Source organism: Oncorhynchus clarkii, chromosome 1, assembly GCF_045791955.1.
Source record: "Oncorhynchus clarkii lewisi isolate Uvic-CL-2024 chromosome 1, UVic_Ocla_1.0, whole genome shotgun sequence".
In the NCBI taxonomy this organism is placed as follows: Eukaryota; Metazoa; Chordata; class Actinopteri; order Salmoniformes; family Salmonidae; genus Oncorhynchus; species Oncorhynchus clarkii.
Window position 1 is genome coordinate 15,496,069 of NC_092147.1, and position 14,339 is coordinate 15,510,407.

Sequence of the window (14,339 nt, forward strand, 5' to 3'; positions counted from 1 at the left end):
CGACAGATTCTCTCACCGTGTTGTCTTGGGTACTCGAACCAGCGACCTTTCAGTTACTGGCCCAACGCTCTAACCGCTAGGCTACCTGCCACCTTATACAGTGGGCTCCAAAATTACTGGCGCCCTTGACTGGCAATGCACAAACAATACTTTAAAAAATATCAACAATATAATTATAGAGAAACTCAAAATACCAACATGTGAGAAATACTGTACTTTATTAATGTTTCAATGGAACCAACCAAAATCATACAGTTATTTAATACAAAATACATTTGAACCAAAATCAAGGTTTCATAATTATTGGCACACCTCATTTAGTACTTAGTATAACCACCTCTGGCAAGGATAACAGCATGGAGTCTTTTCCTGTAATGTCTAACAAGGTTAAGGAACACATTTGAAAGGATTTTGGACCATTCCTCTATGCAGATCCTTTCAAAATCCTTCACATTCTTGGGTTTGCACTTATCAACTGCCCTCTTCCACTCAGCCCACAGGTTTTCCATTGGATTTTTGTCTGGAGACAGATGGCCATGGATTTTGATGTCACAGAACCATTACTGTGTGGATCTTAAGGTATGTTTCGGGTCATTGTCTTGGAAAGTCCTACGGCCAAGTCCCAGTCTTCTGGCAAAGGCAACCAGATTGTCAGCCAAAATTGCCTGATACTTGGTGGAATTCATTATGCCATCAATCTTAACCAGTGCCCCTGGACCTCTGGAATTAAAACAGCCCCAAAACATCACCGACGCACCTCCATATTTCACTGTGGGTATGAGGTGCCTCTCCTTGCATGCATCTCTGTTTCGACGCCAAACATGCCGATGCTGTATCTGACCAAAACATTAAATTTGGGTCTCATCTGACCAGAGCACCTTCTTCCGGTCATAATTTAAATTACATTTGGCAAACTCCAAGCGCTTGCGTCTGTCTTGGGGTCAGAAAGGGCTTTCTTCTGGCAACCCTTCCAAAGAGCCTGTGGTTCTGGAGGTGACATCTGATGGTGCTTTTTGAAACCTGGTGACCGCAAGACACCACCAAGGCCTGCAATTCTTTCACAGTGATTCATGGGGACTTTGTTGCTTCTCTCACCATCCTCCTCCCTATCCTGGGGGGCAAAAATGCATTTGCGTCCTCTACCTGTAAGGTTTACAACTGTTCCATATCTTTTGAAATTTGTAATAATTGCCTTGACAGTGCTCAGTGGTATATTCAATCATTTGTGGATCTTCTTGTAGCCATTACCAGATTTATAAAGGTCTACGACCATCCGTCTCTTTTGAACTGCCAGTTCTTTTGTTTTCTTCATGGTGTTGGATGACAGCAGGATATTGCATGTGTGTTACCTCATTTTTATACCCTAGTGAAACAGGAAGTGATGTAATGACTCAACATAGTTCCTTAAGACTTAGATACACTTAAATAAGTGGAATTTAATTTGTGGTTTCTTTTGGTAGATGTTATTTACAATAATCTTTAAGGGTGCCATTAATTGTGAAACCTTGATTTGGAGGACATTGATTTTTAATTAAATCAATAAATTATTTTGGTTGGTTCCATTGAAACATTAATAAAGTACAGTATTTCTCACATGTTGGTATTTTGAGTTTCTCTCTATAATTATATTGTTTTATTTGTTTAAGCATTGTTTGTGCATTGCCAGTAAGGGGTGCCAGTAATTTTGGAGCCCACTGTATATAGTCGTAGCTTCAGTCATGTCAATAAGATCCTCCTCTCCACCCTCTCAGGGCTGGGCATATCAGGCTCTCCACACTCCTGGATTAGATCCTACCTGGCAGACCGCTCCTACCAGGTGACGTAGAGATGATCTGTGTCTGCACTAGGGCTGTTGCGGTGACTGTATTACCGCCACACCGGCGGTCACGAGTCATGAAGGCAGTCAAATTCCACGTGACCGTTTAGTCACACTAATTAGGCTTCTCTACGCTCAGATGCTGCTGGTCATTAGTAGTCTACCAAACTTGCTAACTGCCTGGTACTCAGCCCTCTATTGTCCCTCTAACATCAATGCAAATGTATTTGAAAATCTAATCAAACACTTAATGGAGAGCCCATGAGCTCATGTTGCGCAACATTTCTATAGGCTATGCAACTGCTGGAGAAAACAGAGTGATGGCCTCTATTAAAAGAGGAGGATCCCATCAGCTTTCTATAGGTTAGGCCTACTATATTTATTTCTCAACGTTCCTAATAATTTAGCACATTGCTTCTCTTTAGAACAGGAGTATAGCCTACCTGGCTGGCATGAAAATTAATCACAGGAAAAGGGTCCTCCATTCGGTATTTAAGTGCATAGATGACATGTATTTTTTCCCCTGCCCCTGTTACGATACAGGTGCATGAAAATGGTCCAGTCTAAATCAAAACAAATTTCACATATATTATGTAGTAAACCATACAGGTCAAAAGTTTTAGAACACCTACTCAAATGGGGGGGGTGATGAAATTGTCAGGGAGTTGGGATGGCGGAATTGCATGGCTGAAAGGCTGTGGAGGAAGAATAAAAGATGGTCTACCTTCAAAATGCCATTGAATTGGAGCGATGATGCATTATTCATCTCCGGGCAGTATTATGTACTTTCCAGCTTTTCCCCCATGTATTATTACTCAAGCACTGTCCTTTATGAGATGTGGACCGTGTTTGTCTCATCGCAGGACATCAGACAAACGAGGGGCTACAAACTTGTTTAACATTCAGCTCAATTTCACACCTGAAAATATTGCTGTCAGTCTCTCCTCTGCCTTTAGCAAAGCGCACTCCTTTGTCAACAAAAGACCAGTGCGTGCCTTGGTGCACTTAAAGATATTCCAAAGCATAAGATAGGAAAAATATTTATTTTCAGATAAGAATAAGATACATTTTGCCTGACTGACGCAGATGAAGCTCTGACAAAAAAAAAAAAAAACAAGTGGCCAGATGAAATCTCTGACCACCTGGATACAGAAGATGACATTGTGTTTGTGAGATAACATTGGTATTGCCGAGAATTTGACAAGCATTTTCCATTTTAAAGTATGGTGGTGTAAGCCTCTGCTTTGAGGGTGAAATGGTTGCTACAAAGATAGTGCGTTGTAGGCAGGAGGACCTGTCAAGAACTTTGATAGATCAAAAGCTAAATTGGAGTTGAGAGATGTCTCGCTCTCCCCCTGATGTTGACTGCTGATAAAGGCATAGGGAAGTTCCATTTCAAACTGTATACTGGGCCATATGGTTGACACCATTTCTTTAGTAGTATTTGACTTCCTTGCTGCCTCCCTTCAGGATATTGAGCATCTGTTGCTGAATCTTATCCTCATTTCATCATCTAAGTCAAGGCCTGGCAGACATGGAGCATGTAGCAGAAAGCCTGGCTGATGGTAGTACCGTGACAGGTTCATTGACAACATAACATGCTCTACAAGAAAAAGAGAATAATTCATTATTTTGGAAAGTAGCCAGTCGTATACATTCATAGTCAATCCAAAGCCTCAACATATCATTTTCACTGGCAGGTAGAAGGACTGAGGAAGACTGACTATCAACAGTCGAAATCAATTCAATTTCAATTAGCTAACCTCATTTCTGAGGCAAATGAGAAAATATGAGAACAGGTTTACATTTGTTAAACTATCTTGCTTACCACAATCTGTAAATTTCCATTCCCCTTCAGTGCTGACAACCACTAGCAATGGAAGTCTCACATTGCCACCTATTGGAGAAGAGTTTCTTCACTGTCATTCAGCCCAGAGGAAATCGAATCACAATGATGAGTCACTGAGTAGGCAAAACGGACTGATCAACAAATCATAATGAGTTGTAATCAATTGAAAGAGGCCGACCATCAGTCATATTTCAACTCACATCCAATCTGTTCAATTTGTTATCAGAATAGTTAAGAAGCCTTGTATTGCTCCGATGATGACAATCCACTCGACAAAAATCTGACTCAGAGAGGAGTAGATGTCAGTGTTTCATAGCTCTACATGTCTTCTTGATTAAATACTCAAACTCAGTAAACCAGTTCATTACTCTCCCTGCCAATGATCAAAGTAGTACTCACATTTTTCCCTGAGATTAACAGATCTGAAACACCTTAGAAATATTCAGATCCTAAGGGCTTGTGATCAAAATCACAATTGGGTTTCGGTCCCCTTTTTGAAAAGGTTTCAGAGAATGCAGTGGAACCCATTTCTCGATTTCTCAAGTTGACAAGCACAAAATTGGATAATGTCACAGCGGATAACATGGCACAAAATGCATCAGTCTAACAGAGTCACTGTTACAAGCCCAGTCTAACCAAACGTCACCTGTCACTTCAAAGCCAGGTGCGTCCAACCATGAGTCAGTGTAATGTAGTAATGTAATTACTACATTGAGAGAACAATTCCATTTGCCCACAGTAACTTGATGACAGGTGTTAAAGACACTAATTCTGGCAGAGGTTTGAAAGTATTTCTGGCAGCTGATTTTAAACCTTCCTGCAAAAGTCTCTCCCCTAGTACAAGAAAACTCAAATAATCCTGATGAAGTCTAAATGAAACTTAATGTAACATATTTGCATTAACATCTAACTGAAATTATGATAACTAAGGACAATATTCTGTAGCACTTTAGTTGAACTTTCCATCTTAAGGCCTACATAAACTAGCTAGTTTGCATTAATTAGGGGACCTAAATGGCTTGTCAACTCAGTTATCATAAGCTGACATCAGCTGCCATGACATCTGTTATGTAGATCCTATCACCACAGGTTCAAGTACAATGTTAGCAAATACTCTGTGTTACAGTGAGCAGAATCCAGTGTAAAAGCTGTTTGTACCTGGCCAGACACCAGACCAGTGCCAGGTTGTCTTTGCCTCCTGAGATAAAATGGCTGCTGTCGTCAGTGAAGCGAAGGCAGGTCAGGTCTTGGTAATGGCGATTCAAGATGGCTAGCAAATTCCCAGTGGAAACCTGGAATGACAATAATTACATAAACATCAAATACTGCCACTTAATCTAGAGTAGATGACAAGCTCATTATATCACTGTATGACCATATATTTCACTGACTAAAGGAATATCGCCTTAAAGTCATGCTGTTACAATAGAATTTTTGAAAAAAAGAGAATCCCCACTTTCACTTAGAAAAAAAGAAAAAGGTACTTAGCTCAACATAACTTGTGTTTGTTTATCGATGCGTAAAACAGAGATGGCGAGGAAATCAAACAGAAAATTAAGTATTTACACAGTCATTAAATATGTGAATAAAATTACATTTCATGAGAGTAGTAATCTCACGTCTCATCATTAAAAAAACACACACAAAAAACAGGCCATAATGAGGGCATAAACAGCCGCTTGGAACTGGTGAGGCAAAGATGGCCTGATTGCCGATATGCTGCCTAACAGCATCAGCAGCAGCTACTAAAAGGCAATTCCACGATAACAGAATGATGCCGAGACTGATTTTTCACTTTAAAATGTATGCCAAACAAAAACCAATGATTAAAATGTATGTCAAACTGTGCAAAGTCTCTGCATCTTTCAGTTACTGTGGAACTGATCAAACGTTAGGCTCAACTGTACCTTCCTGACAACTCAAGTCAGGACCATTCATTCTATCCTCAAAGTAGTACTGAGGCATTTAGAAGAAGATTATGCATTAGGGATGTAACATTTACCGATACACTCATATTTGAAACATTTGATGGTATCATCTGTGGGACACCAAACTGATCCAAATGTAGCATGCGTCGGTCAGAAATTAGATTCAAATGTTGCGAATCACTGGCTCACTAAAATGTTTTGCTCAAATGACTTTCTACATTCTAAAGATACCGCATCTTTTGAGATCACTGTGTCCTCTACTTCAGTGTCGAACTAAGCATGTAATTGTGTTGACAGTCATTGATCAACAAAATTTGCATGTCGAACAACCCCAGTCAATATCAGTAGCCTAGTCAAACTGCGAGCACTGCACAGACCAACAAGGTAGGCCTATTCCTGATCTGCGCATCACCGTCAACAAGGTAGGCCTATTCCTGATCTGTGCATCACCATCAACAAGGTAGGCCTATTCCTGATCTGTGCATCACCGTCAACAAGGTAGGCCTATTCCTGATCTGTGCATCACCGTCAACAAGGTAGGCCTATTCCTGATCTGCGCATCACCGTCAACAAGGTAGGCCTATTCCTGATCTGTGCATCACCGTCAACAAGGTAGGCCTATTCCTGATCTGCGTATCACCGTCAACAAGGTAGGCCTATTCCTGATCTGCGCATCACCGTCAACAAGGTAGGCCTATTCCTGATCTGTGCATCACCGTCAACAAGGTAGGCCTATTCCTGATCTGCGCATCACCGTCAACAAGGTAGGCCTATTCCTGATCTGCGTATCACCGTCAACAAGGTAGGCCTATTCCTGATCTGCGCATCACCGTCGACATTCTAATATTTGTAAAATGGCTTGTGGAATATTAGTTGAGTGACAACAAATGTAATTTGCTAGATATATTTTTTTTAATCAAATGCGCTGTTGAAAAGGGTGTTTTAACAGAATAAAAGTAGCCTAAACTACAGCAGGAGACAACTCTAATCCAGGGTGGGAAATTGACTTGGCTGGTGGATGCCCAATATTTACCAGCCAAAAGAACACAGAACATGAGACAAACAGACAGTAGTGGATACCAGAGTGGGTTCTAGAGCTGTTCCAGCGGTCTACACCTTTCTCTCCATTGTTTGAACCAAATATAAATCCTATGCTGTACCCCACCCTGCTTTCACCACTGTAGCATTGAGATTATCTCCTACATAGCTGACGCACAGAAATATATATCATTCTTTAACTATGGGCTTTGGATTGGGGGGGGGGGGGGGGGACTGTTCCCAAATGCTCTGTGTGACCACCCGCAAAAAGTGGCTGGTAGGAATAGACATTCTAAGAAAAAATACATTCTACAAGCCAATGCAGATCAGGGCTTACGTTAGAAAATGCAGATCAGGGCTTACATTAGACTTTATTTTGATTGTTCGGGTTTCACCATCAGCAATAGTTTTAGTAGTTTTGCTTGAAACAATCAGTATACAGTGCATTCATAAAGTATTCAGACCCCTTGACTTTTTCTACATTGTTACATTACAGGCTTATTCTAAAATGGATTAAATTAATAATTTTCCTCATCAATCTACACACAATAACATTCCAGATTAAAAGTGTGTTCGGGGGGGGGGACAAAAAAAGCTAACTGACAGTGGGGTGGTAGTTTCCCTTATGGCTCAGTTCAGGTGCCTACATACACCATAGACATATACATAGTTTACACACACACACACACACACACACACAAGTCCGCCCCGACAGATCCACCTCAGAGGCCCAGCTCATGAGTTCCATCAGCAGAAGATTTGAATTTAGAATTGAATGTGTAAATGCATCGAATCGTATTGCATCGAACCAAAACGCACTGATTCGTTTCTCTAAATAAACCAAATCAGTGACAAATGAAAATTCTCTTAACTTTTAAACTGCAATTTTATCATTTAAACATCTATTTTCTTTATCATAAAATGAAGTGAATTCACAATTCAGATGTGGTTCTCTGTATGACCGCTGGGGGGCAATGCAGTTCAATCTACTGCAGCCCATCACAAGTTATCACAGCCACAAAGTCAAAGCCCTATTTCTACAACTTCTCTTTTTAAAATGTAATTTTAAACCTAACCTTATGCTTAATTCTAACCTTAAATTAATAATATTTATTTACATACATTTTTACGATATAGCTAATCTTGACTTTGTGGCTGTAGTAATTAGTGGAAACCCTACCTGACGGCAGCACACCTTACTGCTGTCCCCCACCCACTCAGTAATGATAGTATTAATGCCGTTTTAGGTTCTGGGTTGTGTGCCTCTCTTCCAGGTTGTCAATACATACTTCATGTCCCACTTCTCATCAATGTGATGGCTAGTTGCAATGATGTATGACAATCTGTTAACTCCACGAATGGTGTTTGAGAGCTCACACTGTGTACATGCAGAGCAATCGTCGCACAATTTCTCCATCAGGGCTGTCACGTTTTTCAACATGGCATCTGGTTCTAGTTATGCCCTTAAGGTACTGAGGCCGACATACTCCACCAGACAATGGCTGCATATCCACTACAATCATTTCTGTAATCATCGCTTTGATTTTTCACTGTAGCTCAATTCCACCTCAAAGTTTGCATTTTATCACCTCACTTTAACTTCTCAAAGTAGCCTATTGCTATACAGGCCTTTGCTGCTGTCGCTTCCCGGTCTCACTCTGGCCTTTTCCAACTGTTAGTGAAGATGACGTGCGGAGCGCCTATAACGGTGGCAAATCATTTGAAAGACGCATATCGCCTCCTACTAATGTTACATTGTTGCATACGGTATTTGTTGAATTTTTGTTTTTTTCCCCCTTTAAAATGTTCACACACCTAAATTGGAGCCCATGTATCTAGATACGCATCTAATCGTCTTGAAAGGGAAAGAAACACATCCCTATTATGCATGTCAGCTAGAGAACGATGGCCTGTAGTCATCCCATACGCACAGTTATGACATCCCTTCTGCTGACGTTAAATATCGGTCTCACCTCCCAGAAGTAGATGGCCTCAGCTATGCCTGCCAGCAAGTACAGGCCATTGGGGGAAGCAGTAAGGCATGTCACAATCCCAGGACACACGATTTTCTGCTGCAGTTGATCCTGAAAAAAAATATGAATATGGTTGATTCCTGCTGTCCTGATTCATAATAGGATATCTAGTTATATTGGCTTTATATAGCTAATATTAGCTTCTAATTCTATAGACAGGCAAACTTTGACTACTAACCAGAAAAACAACTTTGCTTTATTCTACAGATAAAAAGCATTTCAGCATTTGAACATGACCCCCACATCTTGTTCCCCCACTGGAACATATTTCACATTAAAATAACACTGTTTATACAGTTGAAGTCGTAAGTTTAAATACATTTGTTTTAATGACTCAAACCTAAGTGTTTCAACCACTAGACAAATGTCTTGTTAACAAACTATAGTTTTGGCAAGTCGGTTAGGACATCTACTTTGTGTATGACAAAAGTAATTTTTCCAACAATTGTTTACAGACAAGAACTCAGAAAAAAATTGTAGACCTCCACAAGTCTACAAACGCCTGAAGGTACCACGTTCATCTGTACAAATAATAGTAAGCAAGTATAAAACACCATGGGACCATGGAGCCGTCATACCGCTCAGGAAGGAGACTCGTTCTGTCTCCTAGAGATGAACGTACTTTGGTGCGAAATGTGCAAATCAATCCCTGAACAACAGCAAAGGACCTTGTGAAGATGCTGGAGGAAACAGCTACAAAAGTATCTATATCCACAGTAAAACGTGTCTCTGAGGTCTTGGCTGATTTCTTTTGGTTTTCCCATGTCAAGCAAAGAGGCACTGAGTTTGAAGGTAGGCCTTGAAATACATCCACAGGTACACTTCCAATTGACTCAAATGATGTCAATTAGCCTATCAGAAACTTCTAAAGCCATGACAACATTTCTGGAAATGTCCAAGCTGTTTAAAGGCACAGTCAACTTAGTGTATGTGAACTTCTGACCCACTGGAAATGTGACAGTGAAATAATCTGTCTGTAAACAATTGTTGGAAAAATTACTTGTGTCATGCACAAAGTAGATGTCCTAACCGACTTGCCAACAAGAAATTTGTGGAGTGGTAGAAAAACTTGTTTTAATGACTCCAACCTTAAGTGTATGTAAACTTCTGACTTCAACTGTACCTACCGTTTTACCCACTTTATACTATATTCAGTGGTGTAAAGTACTTAAGTAGTACTTTAAAGTATTTTTACATACATTCATTCATACAGTTCATTTTTTTTGTATCTGAACTTTACTATTTATATATTTTTACAACTTTTACTTCACTATATTCCTAAATAAAATAATGTACTTTTTACTCCATAGATTTTCCATGACACCCAAAAGTACTAGTTACATTTTGAATGCTTAGCAGGACAGGAAAAGCGTCCAATTCACATACTTATCAAGAGAACATCCCTGGTCATTCCTACTACCCCTGATCTGGCGGGCTCACTAAATACAAATGCTTTGTTTGTAAAGTATGTCTGAGTGTTGGGAGTGTGGCTCTGGCTTCCCGTAAAAAAACATTTTTGTAAAGCATTTAAAAATGGTGCCATCTGGTTAGCTTATAAGGAATTTGAATTGATTTGTACTTTTACTTTTGATACTTCAGTATATTTTAGCAATTACATTTACTTTTGATACTTCAGTATATTTAAAACCACACTTTCTCAAGTACCATTTTACTGGGTGACTTACATCTTTACTTGAGTCATTTTCTATTAAAAGGCATCTTTACATTTACTCAAGTATGACAATTGGGTACTTTTTCCACCACTGACTGTATTCTAGCCAAGGCTCATCCTATAAAACTAAATGCTGCACACAACTTTTCTATTCATATACTGTCCATAATGTCTACACACACATATTCCCGGAATCTGACATTGCTGTATCACAACCAGCTGTGATTGGGAGTCCCATAGGGCTGCGCAAAATTGGCCCAGTGTCGTCCGGGTTTGGCCAGTGTAGGCCATCATTGTAAATAAGAATTTGTTCTTAACGGACTTGCCTAGTTAAATAAATAAAAAATATTAAAATAATTGCTCATTCTAGTTAATATTTCATAATTCCTTTCTTTCCATTTTTAGGATTAGCGTGTATTGTTAGTTATTTCTGCACTGTTGGAGCTAGGAACACAAGCATTTCACTACACCCGCAACATCATCTGCAAAAAGTGTACATGACCAATAATATTTGATTTGACAGTCTCTGCATGTGTATTTCATCAAACCCGTGTATTAAGGCATGTAAGTTACAATCCATCTTCTATCCAGTATCCAACTAACGTCATTTACACATAGAAACCACATTGCTAAACTAGAGCTGTGTTCGAATACTCATACTTTTATGTTTGCATTTTATTTAACCAGGCAAGTCAGTTAAGAACAAATTCCCTATTTACAATGACTGCTCGGACGACGCTGGGCCAATTGTGCGCCGCCCTATGTGACTCCCAATCACAGTCGGATGTAGTGACACCTCTTGCACTGAGATGCAGTGCCTTAGACCACATCATGTCGTTTCCAATGGGAGGCAACTGAACCGAGTAGGTGGGATCAAGTGTCGAGATGGGTTTTTCAAAGTTGCGTTTATTGGTCTATCAGATGTCAGTCAGATGGCTTAGTGACGTCGATAAAATTCATTGTCATCATATTCAAATTAAGTTCAAAATGAGATGCAGACGTTGGACTGGAGACCTTGGAGGAGAGAGACTTCAACACTTGAGTTGATATAGCTAACTTTAAGTAACTATCAGAGGTGTGGACTCGAGTCACAAGACTTGGAGTCGAGTCAAAAATATGATGACGTGCAACTCGACTTTGACTTCAACACCAATGACTTGTGACTTGGACATGAGCCTTATGACTCGACCTGACTTGATACCCTCCCCAAGCCCAAAGATAAAAATTATGCTATTTTTTAAAAGTGTGCAGCGCATCAAACTCTTCTTTTAACGGATTACAGTTTGAATCGGACAGCAGCCAATCAATCTGTGCCAGCTGAGAAAAAGTTGTGCGTGGCAGTGCAAAGGAATGTCGGCGGGTGAATTCAGATGGAGCCCTTGGAAAGTTGATAGCCAAAATTATTATTTTGGGATATAAAGACGATATAAAACGGATTGCAACTTGCAAAACATGCGGGAAGAAAATTACAGATGGAGGCCCAACCATTTCAAACTTTGTTTGACATTTGAAGCTGCACAAAGAACGGTAAGTTGTGGCTAATATAGCAGACAGCTATATATTTCATTACTTTACTAGTGTATCATGTAGGCTAGCGTAACATTAAATCAATGAGCCTCCACACAGTCAGTCAGTGCGAGAACGTGATCATTGCACCCAAGATTTAGCTACAACTGGCTAGGCAGTTGGTAGCCTAAATCCTGCCTGATGTTTGTAAAACAAGGTTGGGCGATTGTGTAAAAGCCTACATCGCACGATGGGGCTACCCATGCATTTCCATGGAAATATGTTTACTTGGAAAGTAATAAATATATAGATATTTTTAAAAGCATTCATGATTTGTGTAAATGTAATACACTAACTATTACTCTTGTTAAAAATATGAAATTCTATTACATTTGGTGAAGAGCACATTATGGCTTGTTTAGGACTTGAGTTCTAAGACTTGAGACCTACTTGTGACTAGTAAAACAATGACTTGGTCCCACCTCTGGCAACTATTTGTTGTTGAGACTGTTATAACGCCACCAAGATAGAAAAGTAAGTTACAAAAATATAGTTTCATGTTATATAAATTAGATATTACAACTTTTTGTAGTGGGTGTTAAATGTTTGGCTAATTATCTTCCGTATATATATACACACCTATATATTTCTCAGCTAACGTTAACTGTAGCTCAATAAATCCAATTCTGCATGTCAGAAAAATAGCAAATTCAGCTAGCTAATCATTCAGGACCACACATCGGAGAGAACAGGACGCAAGCTATTTGTTTACTCAAAGACATAGAAAATGGATGAGCACGGATTAATCACATTTGTATGAATTAATGTACTCTCTACAGTACTGCATTGTTACACCTCAAGAGCTGGAACCAGGTGTTGGAACCAAAATTACTTTACAATCGTTTTGAACAGAACCATTACTAGGCGGACATTGGAATTTGTTTCTGAGTGACATTGAGGACAAAGCAATGTTCACCCAACTCGCGGGCCGAATTTGGCACAAGGGTGGCTTTATTTGGCCCCCCAAAGTTGAGGCAATTTAAAATATATATTTTTTGTTGTACTGGACTGGAAAAACAACATCAGCTCCAAGTGATTTTTATTTAAGAATCTATTCATGTATTCCCATGCATAATAGACACCTGACCTTACACAAATGTAAACAAGGATCAAATTGTTATTTTCAAACATTTGTTCTGGCTTCCTCCAGACAATTTACAGTCTACGAATTATTTGTATCCGGTGAAAAACTTCAGTTTTCGCTGTGCTATGGTTTTTGGTTTGTTAACTTCAACATGTATTTTTCTAAGCTGTCTCGCAATCTATACATGGTGCATTTCTTTATAACGTTTTCTACACTGCTCAAAAAAATAAAGGGAACACTTAAACAACACAATGTAACTCCAAGTCAATCACACACAGAACGTTCTCCACGGCGTCTCCAGACTCTTGTCTTGTCTGTCACATGTGCTCAGTGTGAACCTGCTTTCATCTGTGAAGAACACAGGGGGCCAGTGGCGAATTTGTCAATCTTGGTGTTCTCTGGCAAATGCCAAACATCCTGCACGGTGTTGGTCTGTAAGCACAACCCCCACCTGTGGATGTCGGGCCCTCATACCACCCTCATGGAGTTGGCCCGGGTATCCTGGAAGGATATTGACCTCATCCCGTCAGTTGAGGATGCCTGGTCATTCTTTAAAAGTAACTTCCTCACCATCTTAGATAAGCATGCTCCGTTCAAAAAATGCAGAACTAAGAACAGATATAGCCCTTGGTTCACTCCAGACCTGACTGTCCTCGACCAGCACAAAAACATCCTGTGGCGGACTGTAATAGCATCGAATAGTCCCCGCGATATGCAACTGTTCAGGGAAGTCGGGAACCAATACACACAGTCAGTCAGGAAAGCAAAGGCCAGCTTTTTCAAGCAGAAATTTGCATCCTGTAGCACAAACGCCAAAAGGTTCTGGGACACTGTAAAGTCCATGGAGAACAAGAGCACCTCTCCCAGCTGCCCACTGCACTGAGGCTAGGTAACACGGTCACCACCGATAAATCCATGATAATCGAAAACTTCAACAAGCATTTCTCAACGGCTGGCCATGCCTTCCTCCTGGCTACTCCAACCTCGGCCAACAGCTCCTCCCCCCCGCAGCTACTCGCCCAAGCCTCCCCAGCTTCTCCTTTACCCAAATCCAGATAGCAGATGTTCTGAAACAGCTACAAAACCTGGACCCATACAAATCAGCTGGGCTTGACAATCTGGAACCTCTATTTCTGAAACTATCCGCCGCCATTGATGCAACCCCTATTACCAGCCTGTTCAACCTCTCTTTCATATCGTCTGAGATCACCAAGGATTGGAAAGCTGCCGCGGTCATCCCCCTCTTCAAAAGGGGGAGACACCCTGGACCCAAACTGTTACAGACCTATGCCCATCCTGCCCTGCCTATCTAAGGTCTTCGAAAGCCAAGTCAACAAACAGATCACTGACCAT

At 40.3% G+C, this 14,339-nt stretch overlaps 1 protein-coding gene across 1 annotated transcript in view; it reads right to left on the reverse strand.

Moving 5' to 3' along the window:
• LOC139409292 (WD repeat-containing protein 18-like) overlaps window positions 1-14,339 on the reverse strand; it is a 91,034-nt gene that overhangs the window by 71,116 nt on the left and 5,579 nt on the right. Inside the window, exons 2-3 of the mRNA XM_071154667.1 lie at window positions 8,605-8,715; window positions 4,824-4,880 (exon numbers count right to left, since the gene is read on the reverse strand). Of these exons, the coding sequence (XP_071010768.1) occupies window positions 4,824-4,880; window positions 8,605-8,715 (168 nt within the window). The remainder of the gene's footprint in view (window positions 1-4,823; window positions 4,881-8,604; window positions 8,716-14,339) is intronic.